Consider the following 26,013-nt stretch of genomic DNA (forward strand, 5'->3'; position numbering starts at 1 on the left):
TGGTTTAAACACCTTTGCTATGCTGACTTCTGCTTTGTAAGGGCATTGTTAGTTTACAGAGCCACCTCTCAACTCTTCCCTGAACCAAAATTACCTTTGAGAAACTGTATGCTAAATATCTGTTATCTTTTAATCTTTTTTTATTTACTGAGTGGTAAAGTCTTTCCTTGTCTGTTGTTTCATGTTTTAAAGCTGTGTAAGGGTCTCAGTATACTACTTTCCATTTGTTCTACGTTGCTTAATGAACCTTTATCTTGCCCAATTGGTGGAAGTTGGTTACTCGTAGGATTCTGTAGATGGAGTTCAGGCATTGTCATTTCTACTTCCCATTCATTTTAACAGGACTATACTGTTTAGAGAATTATTCTTGTCTCATTTCTTTTTCAGTTGTTACCATTGAGACTGTTTTGCTATGTGATTATTTCCTCAGACAACAGTTAAATTTTGATCCTGCAAAGTTCATCTTTTCATCTTCCCACCTGACAAATTTATTTAAAAAAACAAACAAACAACAACAAAACAAATAACCAACAAAACCACAACTGGAATATTGATTTAAGGGGAACATTAAAACCTGTTTATTAGAAGATAGTCCTAGGCATTTAAATTTGCTTCTATTTGTTTTTTATGTAGGATTGAAAACCGGTCACCACTCTTGAGTAGCCTTTCACTTTCATGTATTGTTTGCCATACGCTTGTCAGGGCTGGTTTTGAGATAAGAGGAAAAATACGGTTACAGAATCAGTGACTTAAAAGTGAGATCACACTGGAGTGAGCTTTAAAAAGGGTACGGAGTATAGAGCTTGAGCATTGCAATGATTCTGGTCATGACATACTATGAAACCTTACATTCTTTATCTAAAAGATAAAATAGTGTTTGCCTCGGAAGAAGAAGGTTCAGGATATAAAGGTGTGATGGGGAAAATACATACACTGTTTTCCTTTTAAATGTTGTAGTTTAAGTGCCTAGTGTCTTAATGTCATTGGGAAAGGAAGGGAGGGTTATACTTGTGTTTTAAAATGGCCTCTCACCTGGAGCATTGATAATCTGCAGCTTCATTTGTCTGCTCTGTTAAGATAATTCCTAACTAGTAGTAACTATGTCCTAGATCTATTACAAGAAGCTTGTTTCTCTTCTAGGGGCTGAGAAAACCAAAATTTTCCTCCTCTGGCACTCTCTCAAAGCATGATTTGATTAAGCAGAACTGTTGTCCTAGTTCTCCAAAACCCTTAAGCTGTACTTTTCTAAAAAGAGAGATGAACTGTGTTTGAAAGCAGATGAAGGAAGATGTCCAATTCACAGAAACCTACCTTAAAGTTACAAATGGCACTTTTAAGAAAGCACAGTTAAAATCTGAGTTTATTGCAGCTCTACTGTGGTCTTTGCCAGTCTACATAAATGTATATGCTAGGGAAGATGATTGCCATGCGGCCTTTTTCATCCTTTCTTTTCTTTAGGGGAAAGTAGTTCACCAGAGTCTGAACGTTATGAACTCCTTCTCTCAGAAAGTGAAAATACAACACATTCGCTCCCTGTCTGAAGATGTAAGGTTTTATTATAAGAGGCTAAGAAGTAATAAAGAAGACTTAGAGCCAGGAAAAAAATCAAAGGTTTGTTTTTTGCCTTATTTCTACAAGTTCACAAATTCTGTCTTTTAGTGTAAGTGTCCTGTGGTCAAATCTTCTTCCTTCTTTCTTTGGTCATCAGATTTACTGTGCAGTTTGTTAATTGGTCTGATTTTACCTGTTTTGCAGATTGCGAATATTTATTTTGATCCTGGTTTACAATGTGGGGATCGCTGTTATGTAGGATTGCCTTTTCTATCAAAATGTAAGTAACAGTCACCTTTTTAATGAAAATAAAAAACAATTGTTTCCTCCTTGCATTGATTTTACATGAAGGGTTTAAAAATGTTATGTTTTTAAAGCGGAACCTAAAGTTCAGCACAGCATATCAATGCAAGATGATGTGTGGGATTTTGACTGGGATTTGCACGAGAACTTATTCAAAGCATGGACAGAAATAAGAGAGAACTCAAGCCATAGGTAAGTGTTTTATGCCTGTTACTTCCTCAGATGTTAAATCACTAGATAATTCTGTTACATGTGATATTATAAAATACAGATTTATTTTTTATATGTGTATTGCGGTGCTCTGTGAGAGAGGGTCAAGGAGTTACTTGGCCTTCTGTGCAAAACCTTAAAGAAAACATGTAAAAAGTTAAATATACTACTAATGATGATTTCCTCAAGTCAATCACAGCCTTAGAAGTTACTGTTAACTGGAGCATGCTTCAGTTCTTTAAAACATGGCAACAGCAGGACAGTTTCTATTCTGCAAAACTTTCCTAAAAGAGATTATACTGTTTCTGTAGTATCTCTGCTTAATCTGTTTTAAAGTAATAACCTCAATATCCCTTTAGGATTTCATAAGGTTTTCTATTGCTGCTATTCTGAGATCATTTCAGGGAATTGTCAAATTGTCTGGTATTTCTCCTTGAGAGATGCTAAATAAAAAGTCATTAATCACTGCTATCTAATTTTTAGAAAACTCTGTAGGCTTCTATATACTTTTTAAATATCTGTATTCTAATATGTAAAGCAGTTAAGCTTCAAGAGGTGTTTACTGTAACAGCAAGTGTCTTTGGTGGTGATGACAGCTAGACTATCATTTCAAAAGATGTGTACATATTTGCAGAAAAACAAAATGACTATGTAACTAAATAGAGTAACAAAAACATACTTCCTTTATCACTTCTTTGTTATAATGCTGATATATTAATAACTCATGAATAAATTTGACATAAACAGAATTCTCACAGGAATGTTTTATCACTTAGAGTAAGAACACAGTAAAGGAATATACTATTTAAAAACTAATTCTGACTAAGTTGCAATTCTAGTGAATGTATAATGCTTTTTAGAGTGTTAAAATCAACCCACTATCCAAGCAAAGGAGAAAATGCTCCTGAATACAAAGGGTTTCTGACTTGAGTATTTAGAGTCTCTCCAAAATACTTCTCTTGGTTTGAAGTGTAGCGTTTGGTCTGTTTTGCTAACAGGAGAGCTCAATACTACTAGTCTTGTTTCAGCTCATAGTGGAAAGCTTGTGGGGGAACAGGAGTCAAGTCTGTTATACAGGTTGGCTAACAGCAAAGGACTTCATTCACTTGTGAAAATAGTAGCTCACACCAAGTGGCTAATTCAGATTTCATTAAGATTTGTTAGATGGGAATATAGGCACATATTTCATTGTTTCCACTGCAGCTAACATGCATCAGATTTACTGTACTTTATGCTTGTACAGTTTGATGGATGCACGGTATGTGTTCTGGATAGTGGATATCTGAATGTTGTGTTAGAAACACACTGTAGTAGGGTTGATGTTTTTCCTTTCTACTGTTTATACCTTTGCAAGTTGTCATAGTCAACCACTGTTAAATAATCTCTCTCAAACTTTTATTTCTGTTTAATGATCTGAATCTCAATCATATTCTCGAAACGTGTTTCTGCAATAGCAAGAGCTAGGCATTTTCTCACAAACAATAAAATGTCTCACTGTCTAGAGAATATTGATGTAAGAAAAATAATGAAAGACTTGTGATACAGTACATAAGTCCTATCGTGTTTTCTGTTCATCTTTATCCATAAATAGGTCCTAATAGAATTTAGAATGGATGGATGTTGACAACAATATTTAAATAGTGAACATCTTTAGAATTTTTTACTTGGTCTCCTAGAGCATATTTGGGGGGTTCTATTGCAGTTTTTAATAGCAGTAAATACGGGCAGAACTTAATTTTATTTGTTTGTGTACAAATGTGATATGCTATTTCTCAAACTAATACTGTTTTCAGGGTACTCTTAAGCACTCTGCTTTTTACAGGGTTGTTTTTATCAAGGCTTTTGCCATCTTACTCCTGTAAAGTAAGCTTTGTAACTATTTTTCCAGACTGAATGCTATATTTGAAGTTGACACAGACCTTCAGAAAGATGTCTGGTTGAAAATTACAGCAGAAATGGCCTGGCCTTCCATACTCAGTTCACCACGCCAATTAAGCTTCCCACTCACCAATACAAACAGTTCATCAGTAAGTTATTTTGTTGGTAGTACCATTTTTTAAAATGTTTTTAATAGCTTCTAATAGCTTTTTAATAGCTTCTGCATTTTTAATAGCTTCTAATTACAGTTAATCAAATGTAAGCTTTACAAAAAATTGTGTTTCTGATTAGGAAGAAGAAATTTTTCTAGAAAATCCAGCTGATGTTCCTGTGTATGTTCAGTTCCTTCCTGTAGCCCTGTATTCTAACCCATCCACATTTGTTGATAAAATGCTAGAACGGTAAGTATTGTCTTAGAGTGCATAGGGTATTTTCATTGTACAGCAAAATGCATTTTACAAAAAATGCACACTGTGTTCATAGTTAGTTTTTGTCCACTTCTAGAATTTGTATCATTAGCCCAGTTGGGAACTGAATCAGGGTGAATTCTCGTAGAATATATTTTTTGCTGAGTTAAAACAATGTTTACTTTTTTTCCTTAACTTGAGGAGGTGAGGGGGGAAATACGGAAAGTCAGGTGATTCTGTCAGCTGCATTTTGAGTCCTCCCATAAGCTATTGATTTGTGCTAAAGTCTGTACTTAGTACAAGTATGTTGCTATCTTCAATTATCTGGAAAAAAAAAAACAACAACTTGTGTTTCAGGTTTAATTTGAGTAAGCCAACTAATTTCAATCTGAGGACTCTAGAGTTCCAGGTCTTCAGAAATTGTGTAAGTATTTCATTACATTCTTTAGATACATTTTTTTAATGTTTTAAGAAGAGTTCAGTCATACATGCGTTGAATTTTAGAGGGGGGTGTGTGGAAAAACATGGTACTTCTATTGTATATTCTTACAGAAATGGGAAAAATATTTCTTCAAATATAACAGTTACATTTTAACTTTATATGCTTGTGTTACAACAGAATTGCACAAGTTGCAGGAAAACTACTGCTTTATCAATTCTCTTACTGATACAGGACTATTCAGTGTTGTGCTTGGTAGTTCTAAAATAAGCAAAGTACTGAGTCTTCCATTGCTTTGTTCTTCACGTTAAAGTATTTTTTTAGTATTTTGTGTACAACTTTAAATATGCAATTTTTTGTATAGAGTATGCCGCATCCTGAACACTTTTCTTATCCAATATATAGACACTTTCCTCTCCATTTGTTTTATATTAGCAATAGTTTTATATTAGCAATTTGATGCTTGCAATGCATCTAAAGGCAAACTAGGCAAAATATACTTTTTTCAACAGGTCTTCTATTCTAAGTTTTTTCCCCTTTTTTCTTTACTCTGGAAAGGCAGTATTTCAAAAATGTTTTACTAGTGGAACATTTTGAAGGTAGAAAACGTTACATAATGGCTTAACGTTAATTTAGTATTTAAAACTATACGTTTAAAACCTTCTCAACTCCCAGTATTAGAGTTTTATGAATACACGGGTATAGTTTAGCTCCATTCTGTCTTGCTGTGTTCTACTGCTTGTCAAACAGATTTACTAATAAATGTGGATTTTCTTGTGCTAAGTTTTTTCTTTTAAAAAACAAAAATCAGTGCATTCCATTTGGTAGTACACTAGTCTACAACACAATTTTCTATCTAAATTAAAGTTCTATTAAATATGTGTTAAAAATTCCTTTTTTTTAAAGTGTTGCTTTTGTTTTCCCCATTCTTTTAAGGTCCAGCCATTACAGAGCACTGTAGGCCTTACAAAGGGCCTGGCTCGTCATTCAGTCTTAAGCCTACTATTAAAACCTGGTGAGAGAAAGTCTGTCAAAGTAAAATTCACTCCAGTTCTTAATAAAACTGTTTCATCGTTAATTGTTATCAGGTAAGGTAGATATTTCTGAAATGAGTTTGAGTTTCTGATATATCTTTATTTACTTATATAATCATACTTACTGTCAATAAGAAACTATCACTTTACAAGAGTAATTGTAGAATCGTGTGTCTGGAGAAAAATTTAAATGTAATTTTGACGTGTTTTGCAGTAGTTAAGCTGTATTCTGTATGTACTTGCTAATACAGATATATTAGCAAGCTAATCCATAGCTATAGTTTGACTCAATTCCTTAAATACATACTGTACTGCTTTGAAAGTAGAGTATCTAGTTATTGGTGCCATTTGCAAGGTAAAGTTGCAATTTCAGTTTTTCTGTTTAAGAGCGCTTTTTGCATAATTATTTACCTTTTGTATCATGTGATACTTTAATATGATGATGAAATACAAACTATAACTAGTATGTCATCGTTCTATTAATTGTATGCTATGGTGTGCTTTCTTAGGCTTTAGTCTTTCAAAAGCTATATATATGGCAATTCGCACTACTTATTCCTCTACAGTGGGGAATTACCTGTGGGACTGCTTATATTTCTGTCTTTCAGGACTAGGGTATAGCTTTGTATTCTGTAGAGAAGCTTGCAGAAGCAATAGACTGCATAATCCTTTCATGAGTGTTTCCAATCCCCCCTTTCTTTTTTACACACAGAAATAATTTGACTGTAATAGATGCCATAATGGTACAAGGACAGGGAACGACTGAGAGCTTGAAGGTTGCAGGCAAACCTCCTGGTCCTGGAAGTTCTTTACGCTTTAAAATCACAGAAGCACTATTAAAAGACTGTTCAGAAAGTGAGTACTTCATGAACTACTGTGCTGAACAGAAAATAAATGACATTTTACATGTGCAACTTAAAATATGTGTGGAAATGTTTTTTCCCTGTTCTAGTGGGCCAGATTTTTTTAACCTTTAAATACATTAAAATTGCTTCTTAATTTAGACAGAAAATGGTATATTTGTTCTTTTCATTTTAACGTGAAAATTAAGAAAACTGAGAAAGTTCAGAATCTGCATGCACATGGCCAACAGGGAAAAGGGAAGGATATGATGTTCCTTGATTCCTTGATGAAAGTTAAATCCCAAGCAAATTCTTCTCTGGGGTCAGAGGTTTTCTGCTCCATGCCCCAGGCTTGCTTCTGAGCAGAGGGCCAAGAGAACCTGTATTTCTAAAGGAACCAGTAAAAGCAGTTTAGTTTTTATCTGGTATTAAAATCTGCTGTATTACTTTGCAGATTTCCAGATGTATTTACAAGATACCCCGTTAATTACTGTCTGAAATTTTACTGCTTTTTTGGGAGTTGAGTAAAAAAAAAAATTCAAGTAAAGCTTAGTCATAACCTCTTTCATGTTGTAAGTTAGGGATTTTTTTTGCTGTTGTAGCTCAGCAATGGATTTTACTTTTAAGGCACAAAAAGTAAGTTCTAATACTCCAAGTGCTGAGACTTTTCACTGAATACTACTACACTAAGCAGTATGTCACAGAACTTTACAGCTGAGACACGTTTTTTGTGTGAGGAGGTAGCGCTATCACATTTGGGGGTTTTGTTTTCTTCCCTTAAGAGTTAGAATGCACAAGAGTCTGGTAACAGAAATCTGTCATTAATGTAAAGGATTCCATATGCCCTGTTGTAGACGATGAGCATAGTCAAGGATATCCATTTAGCACACTAATAATTACTTTTATCTGTTTGTTTCCAGAAATGAAATACAAGGAACCAAATTTCACATTGAGAAGAACATTTAAAGTGGAGAATACAGGGCAGCTGCAGATTAATGTGAAAACAATGGAAATCAGTGGCTATACATGTGAAGGATATGGATTTAAAGTAGTTAACTGTCAAGAGTTTGCACTAAGTGCCAATGCCTCTAAAGACATTGTCATATTGTAAGTATCTTTTTCTTCTTACATCTAAATAGTCATACCTGAGAAATTCTGTGTACCTATTTCTGTTTTAGAGGAAGTGAGTGTTGGTTAAATTCTAAATTTTTTTTACTTAAGCTTTGAGTATTTTTTTGTTTTTTTATAAAACATAAAACAAAACCTCTCTCTTCTTGCAAACAACTATTTGATTTTTAAATAACTTCAAGTTTTCATGACTGACTATAGAATTATTTTTGATATTATCCTGCATTGGAAAAGGGCTATATACAGCTTTTTATACACTTCCTTCATTTGGGTTATGAACACACATGAGCTGTAGATTTATGTATGTTTTTGGTGCATTGCAGTAGATACAAAAGTGCCTTTAGTGTAAGGGTTAGCATCATAATACACAGCATTTCAGTCTTAAATATTATGTCCGGTACCTTCACGACAACAATTAAATTCTGCCACTTATTATTGTAAAAAAAAAAAAAAAAAAAAATCTCTGCATCAAAAACTATTCTTTAACACTGCTTGGATTTAAAGCTAGTTGTTCAGAATACAGTGTCTAAATAGTTCAGAAGGTAGTACTGTTATGCAAGAGAACATACAAGATATTGCAGGCAGTGAAACTTTGCAAGTATTTCTGCTACAATCTTTGTTGGAGACAGGAAAGTAGCAGTGTTTTGAAAAGGAATGCAATTTTGATTTAAAAGTGAAATGTTTAAAAACTTTATAGCTCACATAATGATCAGTTCTATTGCCTAGTTATAGCCGTTACTGTGCTTTTGTTTTTTTTCTTTTACCACATTCATAGCTTTTTTAGCAGATTTGGTCAAAACTTGATTTCAGTTGTATTTTCCTATGGTATATCAGGGTAATCTAGTATCAGATGTGTTAAGCATAGGTGTTTATGAACTTTGAACGCATCTTGAGGTATTTGAAAGGTATTCATAAGTGTTTGTAAGCTAATTGTGTGGATGATTATTACTTGTACTGCTAGGGTTATTTATTGTAAATGTTTGAATGGAATTCCAGTCATGACAGTAATTGAAGGGGTGGGGGTTGTTAAATGGCTGAATATTATCTCAAATTTTTGTGCTGTTCAAATGACAAGTTCTAACATCATTTACTTTGTTTTCAGGTTTACACCCGATTTCACTGCTTCCAGAGTAATTCGTGAATTAAAATTCATCACTGCAGGAGGCTCTGAATTCGTATTTATCTTGAATGCATCCCTTCCATATCATATGTTAGCAACATGTGCAGAAGCGCTACCCAGGCCCAACTGGGAATTGGCACTGTACATTCTTACCTCAGGAATAATGAGGTAGTGTGTATATGTTCTTATCAGTGTGTGTGCACGAGGTACCACCATTTGAATACATGTTCAGCCAAACTTGAATCAAATCAGGTATTAGAGCACTGCTAGCAGTATATTTGTGTACAGGTTGAAGCATCCTTCTTGAGTACTGTGCTTTAGAAAGATATGAAGCAATGACTGCAGTGAGCTTAGCAGATGCCTTGGATGAATTTAACTTTGCTGCCACTTGTATGTGACAGGCAACTGGTGATACTAATAATGGAATTTGAGAACCTGAATTGCATTGTATTGGTGCACTTTTTTTCCCCTCAGTGACGTAGGTTAGCTATGACTGGTTGAAACTTGAGTTGAAAGTTCCATTGTGTTTTCCTAGTCTAACCTCTACCTGTCTAGTTTTTAGTCTGAAGTTATAAATAATTTGAAGTTATAAACAATGTGTTTCTACTTGTCTACTCGATATGAGACACTGTCCTCCACTGCCTTTATCCAGAGAAAACCTTAGCATAGAAAGTTAATCGGTGGCAACAAATGTTTTTACTGTTTAGTTAGTGTTAAACTTGTGTTTTAGTGAGTGGTGAATTGCTGCTGTGACGAAAAAGTGATTTTCCTGTGTGCTGCAAATCTGAAGCATTATCCAAAGCCTTTGTAGCAAATCAGGGGTGTAATATTTGTGTTTCTTTCAGATTAAAATACTGCTTTTTCCATTTTGCTGTACTGCATTATATAAATATTTGGTGAAGCTCTTTCCTTGTCTAGGGATTGATAAAAGAAATACAGAAGATAAAGCTTGCTTCTTTTTCTTTTTTGAGTCTTCAGCACTTTCCAAAGTAATGCAGTGTTTTTATCTTATTTTTCTTCTATGTATCTGCTTAGTTTGACGGAGTGAACAATGTTCGCCAGCTCCTAGGTGTAGTTTGTAATTTTATGTGTACTGTATTTGTTAATTAGACTTTACAAAATGATACAGAATGCTAATCCTTTCGCTCACTGTTTTCTTGCAAGTACAAAACTCAGCAGCAAATTAGAGGAGTCATAATGTGACCATAATGTTCCAAGGATCAGGTGCACAGACAGCCTCTTTCCATATTATGGAAAATTATGGGATTACTTTCAGGAAGCCATAATATGGAGCTCTGCCTGTTGCCACTAACGTAGTTCCATATTATCAGTTATCCCTGATTTCTACAAATGAACAACTCAAGTTTGTCTAGTTCATCTTTCTCTTTTAATAAAATATTGTCTGAGGTGCCTTCCTTAAATCACTGCTTGGCGTGTATTGGTACCATACTTGTGGCTCCAAGTTTTTAAGTCCAACTTGATAGGCCTTGTGTGAAGGACCCAGTCCTATTTATGAACTTACTAAGGATGCATATGTTTGCCCCAGGCTAAAACTTTGAGGGGAAAAAGGTGTTACCAGCAACTGTGTCTAGAGCATGTTATTCCCCACTGCATGGTGTTCCTCACACTAGTTTAAATGACATAAATACGCTAGGCTAGTTATCTTTTTCTATTATTATTATCAAATAAGCAAACAAAAAAAATGGACCAGCACTGTTACCACCATAGCAAGACAAAAAAGTGCAGTTAAAAAGACTACAAAGCAAGACTTGTTCTGTGTTTTTTTGTTTTTAATTTCAAAGCTGGTACTCGTTTATGAAAACAACAAAGTTTACTAACAAAAAAAGGAGTAGAGTTCTTATCCAGAATGACCCATTGCTGGTACACTGAGGGGAGTGGTGTGGGCTTGAGTGGGATCCATGTTCACCCAGTCCACCAAACCCCATCTCAAGTTTGTTGGCACTGTAGAGATGTAATACTGTTGTTGGTATCAGTCTCGTGAAACTTTGAGATAGTACCATGGATTATACTTTAAAAGTGAATGAGGTCATACCTTATTCGTCTTATTCCAAAAATAATTTTATATTTGATGGTATAGCACCCAAGGCAGGCATTGCTCTGTTGCGTAGGAGTTTGTGAAAGCTTGTCTGAAAACTTCCCTTATTTATTTACCTTTTCTGTAGCTTGTTGACACTTTGGATGAAATTTATATTGCCTACCATCTGCTGTCAGGTTATATGTCTGCAATCCTTTTCAATTCCTGGGGTGGAAAAAAGCACTGATAACCAGCTATAACCAGCTGAGTTGGTCTCCAGAGTTGCTTGCATTTTTGCTGACAGTTAAAACTTATGATATCTAGACTAAATTCCCTCGAGACAGCTAAAGTTAAGCAAGAGGTATCTCATCCTTTTCTGTGAATTGATGCTCATTCATACGTTTGGCTTACAAAAACCAGCAGTCAGAACTGAGAAGAGAACAGAAACTGAAGTTGCTAATTTGAAGTTATTTTTGCATAAACCTTCTAGGGTAATAGGCAAGGCAATCTTTAGTAATCAACAGTGTGTCTCGTACCCCCACCATCACCCCAAAATTCCCACCTTTTAGACGATGTACTCCATAGCACTGTGCTGAATGTCTCTGCAGTGATTTTATGGCTTCATCAGAAATACAGTTCACTGCAGTGTGTTATGTAAGTGGAGAACTCCTAAACACTACTGCAGCAGATGCAATTCGTTGTAAAACTTGACATAATAATGCTAAATTTTAGTTCTCTGAACAGCAGCACAATTATCTATGGAGGATCTCTGCTTTTAAAACGGAATTACACCAACAGTCTGAGAGAGCTGCTGACCACTTGTATGCCATTTTAATAGTTTGATTGTATCTTATTTTTAAAATTTGGATTAATATAATTGGGAACTTCATATCAGATTTGCATCTTTAACCTTTATTCTCAGTATTGTTGATGTGCATATTATGCTAGACTTCTGTAATTTATGTTTCTGTTAGAAATCTGGTTTGGATGCAGTTTTCAGCTTTTTTATGGAAGATACAAACTTTTCATCTTGTGTTATTAATGTCATTAACCTTAAAATACTCAAAACATAAAAATACTTAAATGACTGCCTCTCTACTCTGCAGTGTGCTCTTTCTCTTGGTAATTGGAACAGCCTATCTAGAAGCTCAAGGAATTTGGGAGCCATTTAGGAGACGCTTGTCTTTTGAGGCCTCAAGCCCACCCTTTGATATGGGAAGGCCACTTGATCTCAGGAGAATAGTTGGAATTTCATCTGATGGAAAGTAAGTACGTTTCTTTTTTTCTTTTTCTTTTTTCCTCTTTATTTTTTCCTCTTTAGTTATAAGGCCAGTTAAAAAGTAATATACTCTTTAGAACAGATGAATGAATTATTAGTCTCCCATGGGTGGAAGATGAGTTATAAAAAATGGACTTTGTGGTTGAGAGGATTATTCATCTCTTTCTAAAAACAAACCCTGTAAAATTTTCTGGTTCTGCTCTAGAAAAATGGGAGGTATAAACTGCAGAAAAAATAGCAGGCCAGAATTTCCTACCTTTGGGGTCTAAATTTTTTAAAGGCCATCTTCTTTTCCTCCAACATTAGTTTTGAATGCCATCTTACTCTTTTTTTGTTCATATGTACAGTGAGCAAGTGAACAGGAAATGGTAAAAGCTACTGACTTGTCAAACAAGTTTTCAACATTTCTGTTGATTATTTGCCAAGAACAGTGTAGTTAAAGGTTTCTTTTGGACATAGTGATTCTTTTTTCATGTGGAAGAATGGAAACATTGTGGAGTACATTTAAACACTTGCTGTTCTTTCAGCTTGAATGCACTTGGATCGGATTCCAATCACGGCTCGTCCAGAGGGATCTATGGAGCAGGCAGTTCATCTTCACGATCCAGTGCAGGAAATCATAAACAATGCAATGCAACAGCACACCTTCACAGCAATAGAAGTGCACCTGATGTTGAAAACATCAAATCCAAAAACAGTTCAAGCATACCTAATAGGACTTCAGCACAAGCAGCTTCCATGCAAACAGTGAACAGAACGGGCCCCTTTACCTTGGATTCAGGTGCCACAGCTCAGACTCATGCCACAGGCAAAAGAGCCAAGGGCACGAGGCAGAACCAGCAGCCAACACAGCAGCAGGCACCAGCTTTGGCAGAGCAGCCCCTCCAGCAAGCCCCAGCATCCGGGCCCCAGCAGCAAGAGCAACAGACTGAAAGTGCTTTGCCACAGCTACCGCTTCTCAACACACCTCATGTCGAATGTGCCAGCAGCAGGAGGCACAGCTCAGAGGACTCAGATCTCACTGGGCTCATAGAAACTATGGAAAAAGACTTTGACCACCCAGAAACCCCATCCCCAGATGTGTTTACAGAGCAGCCACCATCTCCACTAGCAAAAAACAAAGGTAATACAATTCTGCATTTTTTAACAGGATGATTCATTATGTAAGCCACAGAACAAGATTTAATCAACTGTAAAGGTCATGTTTTCATAGCGTTGAAGGTAATAGCTCTTCCCTACTCTTCTGTATGCATCCGTGCCTTGAAACACTTCCTCTTTCTATTTTACAGCAGTGAAGTTCTCCATGCAGTGCTAGATCTTCCTGCAAAATTTTTGGAACATTTTGATGAAAGCAAATGTGAATATTTAGACATCTGACCCTCTGAAGAAAAAAATGATTTTGGTTGCAACCCCTTCCCCTGTGGGTTAGCATCAATCCCTCCCACCTCCAACTTTTGTACTTGGAGCTGGGGGTTGAGGAAAGGAAAGAAAGAGGAGGAGAGATCTATAAACCCTTGTGGTATTGTTCAGGAATGGAATTCTTCATGCTCAGGCTTGCAGTTGTTTTAGAAAATCCTTGATGTCAGGTGGTCAGCAAATTAATGTTACCATTATCTTTGTATGAGGTTGGAATCAAGTCTTAATTCTTTGTGGATCTTTTCAGTTGTCTAATGCTTTAAGTAATTTATTGGATTTCATACATCAGATACGTTCATATCTTAAAAATACATGTTTCTATAAACACTTTGTTAGAGTGTAACTTCTTACTATGCTTTTTGTATTAGCCATTTTAGTTGTCCTAGAGCTATGTTGTTACAAATTTAATCTTAATGTGTTTCTTTCTAAATAATTTTTCACTTTTTCCTAGCAATGTTGTGCAGAAACGGTACTGGTACTATTTAATTTATTAAAGATTAAGAAAAAGAAAGGTGGGAAGGTACATTCTGAAGTATGGTCACGCACAACAACAGAAGAAAGCTTCACTGTTTTTAGTAATGAGTAGAATGCAATGTTGCATTTGGACTTTCAAATGGGACACTCTGAAGTGATGAGAGGTCTTGGGGTCCTACTGAAGCATGCTGCTACTTTGTGTTTTGTTTTTTAATTTAGCGGAGGGATGTGGTAGGAGGAATTAAAGAAGCAGCAACTCTCTTAAGAGAGCTACAACCAGCTTGCCAGGTATCCACTTCATAAAGGTTAAATGGTACTCCAACTAATTACATGACTTTAGGTAGGTTTCATAGGTAGTGTCTACATTAGCAAATAGTGCGGTATTGGAGCTCTGTAAAGTAAAATGGCTGGTAGAGAGGATGCAACATCTTCAGGGGCAATGTCTGTGGGGATTTACGGTGGTCTGGTCCAGTCCATGTACTTGAATGCCAGAGAGAGTTAGGAGCGTTTGAGGAGTGCATCTTCCATTTGTAGTTCAGTCTAAAAAGAAAGTGATTCTTGCACTCTAAGACTGCTGTACAATGTAGCTGCTACACAGTATGTGGGGACAACTGAGTTTTGTTTCAGAAACATTCCTGATCCAAATAACATGGTATATATATCTACATTAATGTTTTTGCACCTATAGCAATTTCTAGCAGTCTACGTATTGGAAACTTGTCTTAGCAAGTAGTTGCTCCTAAGTGTTTGATGGACCTTTGATTACATTTTCCAACCATATTTAAATACAATTTCTTGAGGTGGATGCTTCTATTGATTTGTCTATCAGTTTGGAAAGTTTTCTAAAAGATGATAAAATACTTGTTTCTTTATCACTCTACATGGGAATCACCTTCTGGCACAACTTTCATTTTTTTCAACTTTCTCCTGAATACAAATGCATTCAGATAAATTCACTACTTTCTTCCTATTATGGAGCTTTTTCATCATTTGTGTTTTAGCATGGTGGTGTACTGAATATTTAAGCATGTCATGTATTGCAAAATATATAATGAGTTTTTTGCAATTCAGGTAGTTTTTTTGACTTCTTTGCCACCTGAGATCAATAAATAAGATTTATTCATGTGGATTTCTCTTTGGGTAAGCTTTATATGAAATCCCAGCATTATCTATAAACCATAGCTAGACTTTGAGAAGCTCAACACATCAAATAAAATTTGCCTGTTTCCATTTGCCCTCTTCAAAAATGTAGAACTGTAGGGGAAGTTCCATATCTATCTGAATCTACGTAGACATACTGATCTTTTCTTTAGATAAATAGCTAGAGCCAGTTGCAGACATTTGCAGAAGCAGCAGCTTCTGAACTAAAATTCTGTCAGAATATCTTGTGCAGGATTTCAGTCTTGTTTCACATTCCTAATACCTGTGTCCTAGTATCCTAGTAGAGTGCTGCAAAGGCTACACTAGATTTTTGTTAAACAGCGACTTCATGTTACATTTTTGTTTTATGACAGCACTTCAGATTCCTTTTTGCTAACGATGAGCATTAAACTGCTCAGCAATCCGGAATGTAGACTAAAGTTGCAAATCTTATAATGAGGCCTTCTGAGGCAAAAATAGAATACCCCCAATAAGTTTGGAGTTGACCTCCATAAAATTTATGTACAGACCTATTTGTATTTACACTTCTATTTGCATTCATGTTAAAAAAAAATAATAATAATTATCAACAGTGTTTTTGTTGTTACTGATACTGAAAACATTAAGTCTGAAAAAGAAAATGTGAAGACGCTGCCCTTTGATATGTACCTGGTATTTACTAAAATACCGAAGGCAAATTTGTTTTGGTACAAACTCTCCCTGAGGGACATACTGTCACGTTAAATATGACAGCTGCCTTTGTTCTTCTACTAAACTGAATTTGGATGTGAGCTGGTACAAATCCCAGTAGGGGTTGAACCCAGTTATTCAGCACAGGTTAAGTGAATCTTCGAGTGAACTATTAAGTCTGTCCTGCAAGCAGCATGGCAAGCACCGCATGGCTTATAAATGAAAACGCTTAGTCTGAAGTTTAATATCTAAAAGATCTTATTGGTAAGGGCATATATTATGTCTAATGAAAGATATGATAAGAGTACTGTGAATGCTCTCATCCTGTGTGAGAATAACAAGAGGCGATGGTAAGATGATGATGACTCTACAGGCGCACACGGTTTCTCTGTACTGATGTTTTTCTCGATAACTTTCTTTACTCCCCAGGAGCTTACTTTATACCCTTCTATTTTGCAAGCCAGGACCTCCGGCTTGATTTGGAAGGTTCTTAAACCTCCACATTTTGAACTTATACTAGGCTACATTTCAGTTAGCCTGTAGAAAATGCAGGAAAAACATAATTGATTGTTCATGTAGCACTATTTATTTATATGTGGATTGCTTCAAGAACACCTAATGCATTATTTTCCCTACCTTGAGATGCAGTAACGCTTAAATGTGTCAAGGCCAATCTATTTTACAGTCAGCTTAGCTATAGCTCTTAAAACAGTACACTCCGAAAGAATAAAACCTGTCAAGGAGAGAAAGGTCACTTGGGTGTGAGATCTTCAATTTTCTTCTTTTTTCCTGACATCTTTGCTAAGCAAACACTGCTAGTGATCTTTCTTATCCACTCTAGTCTTACTGTAAGGTTTGGTTTTGTTTTAACTGACAAGCATGCTAAGCATTTCTGTTATTCATTTGTTGGGATGATAAAGCTTGTACCAACTTCTGAAGTTCTTGTTTAAATCTACTCTTGTGTGGTGAAACTGTCAAACTGAATCCCAGAAATATAGCAGAGGAGCACTGCATGTAGCCAGGTGCCCCGTCTCTACAGAGAGGCAATGGAAGTAGGGCTCAGGAGCATAAATGTAACGGTGGTGATAAGAGTTCTTCAGGTTTGATATTGCTCGCATTTGGTGTGAAGTGGTTGTAAATGTTTCTGTATCGTAACACAAGATTAACTTCAGATGTTTAATCATGTGTATTAGCCACCAAAATGAAGTGAACTAGTCCATCGTAGAGTACTGCTGCTGAGAATCTGAAGTGTCCTTATCTCCCCAGGGAAAGGGAAAACACTTCAGCGGAAGACTAAGCCACAGAAGAAACGGGAAGAAAAGGACAGAAGAGGGAAAGGAAAGCAACAGGAAGATGAACTGAAGGATTCCTTGGCAGATGATGACAGTTCTTCAACCACAACCGAAACCTCCAACCCAGATACAGAACCACTTCTCAAAGAGGTACAGCACTGCTCGTAAAAGGAGGTTCCTGTGAGCTGGTGGATCGATCACCTGTTAAGAGAGCAGCATGGCACTTGGGAATAGGGTCTTTTTTTCCCCAACCTTCACATACTATAATACCTAGCAAAGAAAGAACGTTAAAAACCCTCTTTCACAATCCTTGCTTTCATTTCTCGGTTTCTTTCTCTACAAAAGAGGAATGTAAACATGCTTGAATCATGTAGTCTCAGGACAAAGTGCCTGAGTGACTATGGTTTGAAAAGCTACCAGTTGTCAGCAGAATTGTGGTAATCGTCTCTGCGCATGCTCCTAGCCTATTCTGTTTGCAGAATAAAACACCAAGGTATGGACGCTAACTTCACTCAGTACTTAGCGTACACTAAAACAATGCATTTAATCAGTTACAAAGGGTCAGTTCGCTGGTGGTAAATTGTCAACAGGTATTAACTTAATTACCTCTGCCAATGCAACCATACTTCTACTATTAGTTTATTCACTGACCTTACATGCTTCTAGGTAATAAACAAAAGTTCTTTAACCACTTGTGTAGTGGTCAGTTTGTCATGAATGTTTTCTTCTAAAGCATATACAATGGAACCAAACAAAGCAAAGGTAGTTGGTGAGAGAAGAAAACAAAGCCTAAGTTTTGGCATGTCTTAAATTTGAACTTCAGAAAAGATGGACGTTCTAGCTGGAGGGGAAAAAAATAGTCCATCTACTTCACTTTAAAAGTTACGGTTTAGTTTAATCACTTCTGATTTTCAGGATGGCTATTTGACTGTATACACATATTCAGAAAGTTTTAGAAGTGCAAGTAGAAATAAATAATTGTATGGTGAAGGTACACTTATTCATTGCTTTGTTGATTAAATCACAGTTTGTTATAAATGGTCTGGACTGTGTACAATGGATGCTATGTAGGTCTCAGTGCAGAGCTAATCTTTTTTGAGGCCATGGCTTTGATCTGTTCAGTGTGTGTTAATTTGCTGCTTGGAGAAGCAGGAATTAAAACATCTAGGAAAAACTGGATAGTGTGCTTTGTAAGTACAGTTACTAAGAAGTAAAAAGATAACTTCTGTGCTTCAAAATTGCTCTTGTTTTCAACTAGCATTCTTTCCCCAGTCCTACTTGCACTGTGTTTGTTGCAATGCAAGAGGGACTTCTCATTTACTTCTCATCACTGTTGATATGCTATTATAATGTCTTTTATAGGAACCTGAAAAACAAAAGGGAAAAGTTACACCAGAAAAAACTGAAAATGAAACAGTGCAAGTAAAACAGAAAAGTAAAAAACTGCTAACAAGTATCAAGAAAGAAATCCCTGTAGATGTGAAAACCAGGTAAGCATAACAGGTTTATTAGTAGGAAGGCATCATGCTTGGAGGGAAGATGGGTTGATAAAAATCTGTGTTCAACTGTCGTGGCTGCCAGTCTGGCTAATGACAGCAGCAGATAGCTTCAGGCAGCTTCCTCTTCATTCCTGATGTCAGGGAATATCTGAAGCTTGTAAATAATGAATTATTTGGTGGGAGTATGGTGCGTTAATAATACGAGAACTAAATCCAGAGAAGAAAGTCACGTTAAGAAATGTTAAGTTTTTTTGTGATAGGTATCACAGACACAAAACAAGGTAAACATTTCTACAGGAGCTTCTAGTTAGCGGCAGCACTTTAAGCCAGTGTTAGCATGAGTACCTTTAGTTGCTCTTGGTGGAGTTACAGCCATGCAATTCCCTTCATTTTTTATCAGAATAAAATTGGCGTCTTGGATATGTTGTTAAAAGAGGCTGCTGCTGTCAGTCCCTTTCCTTCACTGACAGGTAATTGATTGCAGATTATAGAGTAGGGAACCTCGGTCTTGCTGTATCCAGTTCATTTTGAAATCTTATTCTGAAATTCTAAAGTCAGATCAGTATTAGAGTGCCACAAAGGTAAACTTTGCCACATATGGAGGTGTGGCATTGCGTTGTTTTCCCTGTTGCTGTAGTTAATACTAGACTAACTGAGATTTAGTTTGAGTAGTTAGTATACATTCATTTTCTTCAAAACATTTTTGAGAACATTGCCAGGCGAAGTCCCTTTGAATTTTTTTCTTCTTACCGTTAGCTACTTTCCTCTGTTGTCTAAATGACAAGGTTATTACATGTGACAGTATTCAAAGGCCCAAGTAAGAGTTGAGTTGGAATTCTTCTGCAAGAAATGAATAAAATAGTTTATCCCTAGAAAATTTACAGTAAGTGAGACATATATAGCTGGAGAAATAAAAATATATAGCCAAATAAATTTGCTGGTGGGTTGGAATAGTTTTGTCATTGATTAATAGATCATCCTGTGCATTCATGGCAATAGTTTATGAGGAGCACGCAAGTGGCATGAGAGTAGTAAAACAGCAATTGCCATCTCTTGGTTGCCCCTGCAAAATCAAGCAGGTTTTGTAATCGTGGAGCTCCGGGATGAAGGCTGCTCCTGCAAGATGAGTGAGCCATAGTACACATGCGCAGTAGTGTGGGAAGGAAATGAGCTGGGGTTAGGAAGGATAAAAGGGTGGAGCTGCATATAGGAGAAATACAAGAGATGACAGCAAAACTATGTTCATGAATAGCTTTGAAGTGACCATAAGTTTGTAAAAAATCCACAGGAGACCAGTCTTCTGTAAAACTGACTGTATGGCAGGCATATACATATTTATATATAAATATAGTTTTAAAAAAAGGATGTATTGTACATTATGTACATAAAAAAAATTTTTCAGCACTTCAGAGAGCAAAAAAATAAATGGATCTCTCTTTTCGTTTAGTTCCTTGGAATTATCTTATACTCCCCCACTGGAAAACAAGCAGCGCAAAACCTTTCCATCCAAGATATCTACACAGCACCTCTTGACAAATGGGTCCAAATCAAGAAACCTCCCAAAAACAAGAGGTAGTGTGAGTCTGTTTTCAGAAATATCTTGGAACTTTCATTCTGCTTGTTTGTAACCGGTTTTAAATGTGTAATTCTCAGTTTGGTGTTAAAAGGCTGCTCACTTTATTATCCACGGACTTGCTTTTGTTTTGATTGTTTTAATAGGTCCAAACAGTAAGTTAATGGAGAGCAGGCCATCAGTATTAGCAAAATTTCTCCCCAGTGGTTCTGGACAGGAACTAGGAAACACCAGCAGCTCAGAAGGTGAAAAGGATTCTCCACCACCGGAGTGGGACTCTGTGCCACTTCACAAAGCTGGCAGCTGTAAGTAGTCACTAGAGGATGACAGAATTAGCCTTCTGCAATGAATATTTGTAGGCAGGCTTAATCTGTTTATAGATCCTCCTAGCCTTTTTTCACTGCATAGCTGTGCGCCCATTTTCTGCTGTAGGCCTAATACTAATAGCAACCTGTACAGTTTGGGAGATTTGAAAACCACATGGGTCATTCCACAGTTCTTCAGTGATGAATAATTCTTCAGAAGCTGCTGAGGAAATGAGAATTACCTCTTGAAAACAAAATGTATTTTCTGCAGCAGGTGGGGTTTTGCTTGCTCGAGTCTGCTGCAGCCAAAGTTTAAACTAATTAAGTGATCCCTGCTTGAGAGGAAACATTGGAAGCACCTTATTGCAGTGGTTAGCGTGGGGCACTATTATAAGTTTTGGTTGCATGGTAAGTCCCCTTGTGGGAACCGAGTCACCTTCCTCTTGGTTGCATGTGATCATAAAGTCATCTCTCTCTGTGGTGCTCGCTTAGAAAGGTTAAAAGTTTCATTCTTTTTCTCCGTACAAATCAGTTTATGTTGGTGCTTTCACTGATATACAGTCTCACAGTATTTAGTAAACCTGATCTATAGTAGGTGAATATAGGGAAGGAGCCACCCCTTCAGTAACTGGGAACAGCCTTTGGAATAATTCCTCAATTTGAACAGAATAATAGCAGAGTATGAGTAGCCATCATTTTAAAGTAAATACTACAGGAAGGTATTTTATGCTTCTTTTTATAGCTACGGACAACCTTTATAAACTCTCTCTACAAACCATGAACGCAGATGCTTTCCTGAAACAGCGACAGCCCTCACCTACTCCTGCCTCTCCATCTCCTCCTCCTCCTCCTCCTCCTGCATCCTTAGCTTTTGGGCCACGCGGAGGCACTTACAGCAGCATTGTGAACAGCAGCTGCAGCAAGTGAGTTCAGATCTGTACTTCTTCCTGATGTCACAAGCACACAATACTTGAGGAAGCGATGTGCTTGATACGGTTCATCTCCCTTTTCTCATACCCATTTCCTCTTCCCATGGAAACTGCTTTTTTGCAGATATTACTGTGCATATCTTGCCATGCTATATATATTTTTTTTCTGGGGTTTGTTACAACTTGGTAGATTAGAAAAATGTGAACTTAGATAAACTGTTGAACTGTTGTTTACATTTTCATGACTACCAGATTAAATTTTTGGTTGTTCATCAAAGTGCTGAAGTCCAAAACCTTAAACCTTTTTCCTTTTTTTTAACCTTTCAGCGAAATGAAAAGCAAGCAGCCTAGTGGTACCAAACACAAGCTGGCAAAGGCAGCTTCTCTTCCAGGCAGAAATGGTAACCCCACTTTTGCTGCTGTAGCTGCTGGTTATGACAAGAGCCCAGGTATTAGAACCAGCTTGGCATACTAAATACCTATGAATATTTCCTGAATATTCTATTTAGTTGGTTGGTTTACTTTTTGCTCAGTTTAGATATATTGTTGCAGGTGGCAGTGGTTTACCAAAGGTTTCACCAAGTAAGACGGATGTTTCCAGCAATATCAGCATTTCCCACGCAGTTGTTGACAGTGATGGATCTGACAGGTAACCTTTATACCCCTTGAAAATATCTAGGCTCCTAGAAAGCAGTTAATAGCATTTTAAAGGTAGTGAGCAGAGTTTATTCTGGTTCTGTTGGTTTTTTAATATATAAAGTTCAGGCACAGCATCTCATTTACAAAATAAAAATAAATCAGAACTTAGACTCAAAAGTAGAGAAAAGAATATTCTGGATATGATAGGAACTCCCCCCCCCCCCCCCCCCCATTCCCAGTAACTCAATAATTTTGTGTTCTCTGGGCATCCAAACTATGAGAAATCAGCTTGGCTGTTTCAGTATTGAGGAGTGTGTACCAGGGTGACTCAAAATAATTCACAGGCAGAATTTCACACTGTACAGCAATGTCTGTCACTCCCAATTTTAACACTAAGACCAGAACAATAACTGGCCTTTTTGTCACATGTAGAAAGAGAATATAGCTGCACTCAGTCATATTCCCCAATGCACAGTGACTTTTCTGATATATTTTGGCTGTGCACGTCTGTAAAGAGCAGTATGTCTGTTAGCCTTTCTGAAATAGGAATGAGACTGGAAATCAAGTTTTAATACACAACGGAGTTGCTTTTCTGAGCAAGGTTTGTGGGTGGGTTTCTGGTTTGTTTTTGTAAATGTTTATCACTGATTCCAGTTAACCCATATGTATTTTTGATAAACTTGCCCACAAGCTAGAGTGTGAGCATTTGTTACAGCTCCTGAGCAGTTCTAAATTTTATCTGCTTCTCAAAAAATTGCACTATGTCTGCAAGTGTTCTGAAAAACAGAGCAAAAGAACTGTCCTCAGATTTGTGTTGGAGCTCAGTATACAGATTAAAGAGCATTATATCTAGAGGAGTGTGCTGCTCTAAAGTGGATGTATACACAGGATAATGATGTTTCACTGTAATCATTTTTTAAAATGAAAATAAGCTAATTTCCCAACTTTTTATCACTATTATAGTTTTTATACGTGTGTGTGTGTGTGTACACATACATTTGTCCATATACGTATTTGCAGTTGTTAGTTGTTGGTAATGTTTTTTTAATGAGTTGTGTATTTCTTTCCCATTACTCCTTAATATTTAGTTCGGGTTTGTGGAGTCCTATCAGCAATCCCAGCAGTCCTGACTTCACTCCTCTCAGTTCATTCTCTGCATTTGGACATTCTTTTAACTTAACTGGAGGTGAGGTTTTCTTTTCCAGTATTTTGGAGTACAGGTAAAGAAATGATGTTTCCATGACACCATTCTAAGTATGGGCCCATGCTTCCATGCCTACCCCCAAAAGGATGACTGTATAGGAAAATGCACTCTAATTTGGTGCCACGTTCTGTGTTTCAGCCCAGAGAGTGTTAGCGGAAACTTTCAGATTTTGTTGTGCTGAAAATAGTTGCTTTGAAGTTTTCTCAGTTTCAGAACAATTTCTTTGTTTGTCTTCCTCCCCTCCATCCCTCCCCCAAAGCCTTACAGTAAGTCTTAGAAGTGTGCCACTAAGCCTGTGGTTTCCTGAACAGTTCACACTTGCATGAAGCCATTGCTATATACATGAGGTAATGGTCCATCCCTCACGTTGCTTTCCTCTTGTGTATTCCTCTAGCATTCATATGGCTGCATAATGAACTGATGCATATTAAAACCAGCAATTAGTTCCTGCGTTTAAATATAGAAATATTTAGGTGAACTTCCCATAAGTGGCTAATAAGATGAGACCTTAATGCAGGCAGGCTATATTGTCAGGTACAAATGTTCTACATACTTAACGTAGATTTGCATACCGTGTTTGGGAATGCATGGTGTTTTTTAAGGTGTCTGCATGCTGTTTGATTGTGTTTGCTGAAAAATGCTGGGGGTCTGCTTGCACCTTCATCTGAAACACCTGGCACCAGTGACTCAAAGGACTGCAGTAAGATGCCTGGGATCAATTCTGTGTGCAAGGACTAGGCAAACCACGAGTGCTTGTGCTGCCCTTTCCTTCTCTTAGCAGAGCTGGGGTCTGGGTGGGCCAGGGCACAGGCAGTGCCGTGTCCCCTACCAGGAGTTACCTGGGAAGGGAGCGCTGCACTTGCGAGAGGCTGCTTCAGCACCGTCACTTACTCCAACTGCAGTTCACTTGTTATGATGAACCGGCAGGATTTTCAGTATCGCTGTGCTTGTGCCAGATTCTCTGACTATTTGGCTTTGTGCAAACAGTATCTGGAATGAAATCGATTCCACAGCTTGATACTGAATTGTGCACAATAAGTGTAGAACTCTTTTTTTTCCCCACTACAATATTGATTCAACTTTGTAGCCAGTGTCTGATACAGGGCAAGTGAGATGAGATCTGTGTTACTACGTGACCTTTTCTAATCTCTGTTCTTGTACTGCACCAGGACCTACTAGAAAAATATGGGAAGTAACAGTGAACTATATTAGTGTGCTGCTGTTCTTGAAAAAGGAGGAACAGCCACGTGTACTCAGTTTTATTTCATTTTATTTTTAGAGGTCTTTAGCAAACTTGGTTCAGCTCGATCTGCTTATGGGCAGGATGTTCAAAGAAACTGGAGTGAATTCAATAATGTTCCATCATCCATCTGGGATCCTTCAGCTACAGATTCTGTACCCTCCTGGCCGACAAGCTCAAGTTCTCCAACTCACACAACTGCAGTAAGTATTCAGTGCAAATACAATGCTTTGTTACCGTTACAGACTTGCTCTGTACCTGCCATGTAATTTCAGTTAGGGGATTTTTAATACAGGTGAAAAAAAATCAGCAGAATTATAAAGGAAAAGGAAAGTTAAATGTATACATTGTTCTATGTATTCAAGTTGAAATGGCTGTTGGACAAAGAGTGATTAGTCTGCTCACATGCAGATAATGAAGGAAGCCGAGTCAATTGGTTCACATAAAATTTGTCATGAGAGGGTCATACAGCACTTACAAAAGGGTGCTCTGTTTCCACATACTTGAGGATTGTGAGGAGACACTCTGAGCACACACTATGGCTGAACGCCACTTCTGTCACTTCCAAATTGATGGGCAGTTGCAAAACAGCCGTGTGATAACTTTCAGGTTTTGATTCTGCTTGCTGAATCCAGTGTGACACCTCCTTGTAAATTAACATAAGTCCTAATAATAATCTAAAAGTAAAAATCAAAACCAAAAAACTCAAGTGTGTTTTTCAGCATCAGAAAAACGCTAGAGGACTGAGCATAAGGTGAAGTCTTTAAGTTTGATGGAGATCTTGACAAAAGATCTGTATAGACAAAAATGGAAAAAAAAAATTTTTACACAGACTGTAGCAATGTGCTCTCACCCTTCTGCCTTTAAGTCAGAATAAAATTTATACCACAATAGCTGTCTTCAGTGCCAGCTGAAACTGTTCTTCATCTTGTCTTCTGAAAGTGTTTCTGTAGCGAATAAGATGCAGTATTTACTTTTCACTTGGTAGCAGCTCAGGTGGAGTGGGTGGCAGGCAGGGAAATCTGAAGAACATGACATGGCTTCTTACAGATGCACACTTGCTGATCCCTTGTTTGTCATGTCATTAAAACTGCGGCTATAACATCACTGTAAAACTATGTATATTGCTAAGTACACTATATAAAAACAGAAATTTTTGCTTTTTGGTCACATGGAGGACAGATTTCTCATCAAGTGATGCAAGGAGGGATCAAGGACAACCAGAACACTCTCTCTAGCTCTCAACCTATTTCTTGGCCGCTTGTGTTTCAGGAAGCATTGAGACAGAAGCCAGACAAATGGTATAGAAAAATTGTTAGTCTCTGCTTTGAAAAAAAAATAGCATTTTAAACATTATTCAAGAAGATGACTTAATAAACAAGAAAG

The 26,013-nt window shown here is 37.0% G+C and overlaps 1 protein-coding gene across 1 annotated transcript in view; it reads left to right on the forward strand.

The window, feature by feature from the left end:
- The window catches only part of TMEM131 (transmembrane protein 131), a 96,809-nt gene that overhangs the window by 67,476 nt on the left and 3,320 nt on the right, over positions 1-26,013 (forward strand). The window contains exons 20-40 of the mRNA XM_040546445.1: positions 1,459-1,611; positions 1,756-1,831; positions 1,929-2,046; positions 3,953-4,091; positions 4,234-4,343; positions 4,707-4,773; positions 5,725-5,876; positions 6,535-6,677; positions 7,585-7,771; positions 8,895-9,080; positions 12,054-12,212; positions 12,754-13,349; positions 17,213-17,388; positions 18,601-18,728; positions 20,185-20,309; positions 20,457-20,615; positions 21,358-21,538; positions 21,872-21,993; positions 22,097-22,193; positions 23,272-23,369; positions 24,667-24,830. Of these exons, the coding sequence (XP_040402379.1) occupies positions 1,459-1,611; positions 1,756-1,831; positions 1,929-2,046; positions 3,953-4,091; positions 4,234-4,343; positions 4,707-4,773; positions 5,725-5,876; positions 6,535-6,677; positions 7,585-7,771; positions 8,895-9,080; positions 12,054-12,212; positions 12,754-13,349; positions 17,213-17,388; positions 18,601-18,728; positions 20,185-20,309; positions 20,457-20,615; positions 21,358-21,538; positions 21,872-21,993; positions 22,097-22,193; positions 23,272-23,369; positions 24,667-24,830 (3,336 nt within the window). The remainder of the gene's footprint in view (positions 1-1,458; positions 1,612-1,755; positions 1,832-1,928; positions 2,047-3,952; positions 4,092-4,233; positions 4,344-4,706; positions 4,774-5,724; positions 5,877-6,534; positions 6,678-7,584; positions 7,772-8,894; positions 9,081-12,053; positions 12,213-12,753; positions 13,350-17,212; positions 17,389-18,600; positions 18,729-20,184; positions 20,310-20,456; positions 20,616-21,357; positions 21,539-21,871; positions 21,994-22,096; positions 22,194-23,271; positions 23,370-24,666; positions 24,831-26,013) is intronic.

Source organism: Cygnus olor, chromosome 1 (assembly GCF_009769625.2).
Source record: "Cygnus olor isolate bCygOlo1 chromosome 1, bCygOlo1.pri.v2, whole genome shotgun sequence".
Classification (NCBI taxonomy): domain Eukaryota; kingdom Metazoa; phylum Chordata; class Aves; order Anseriformes; family Anatidae; genus Cygnus; species Cygnus olor.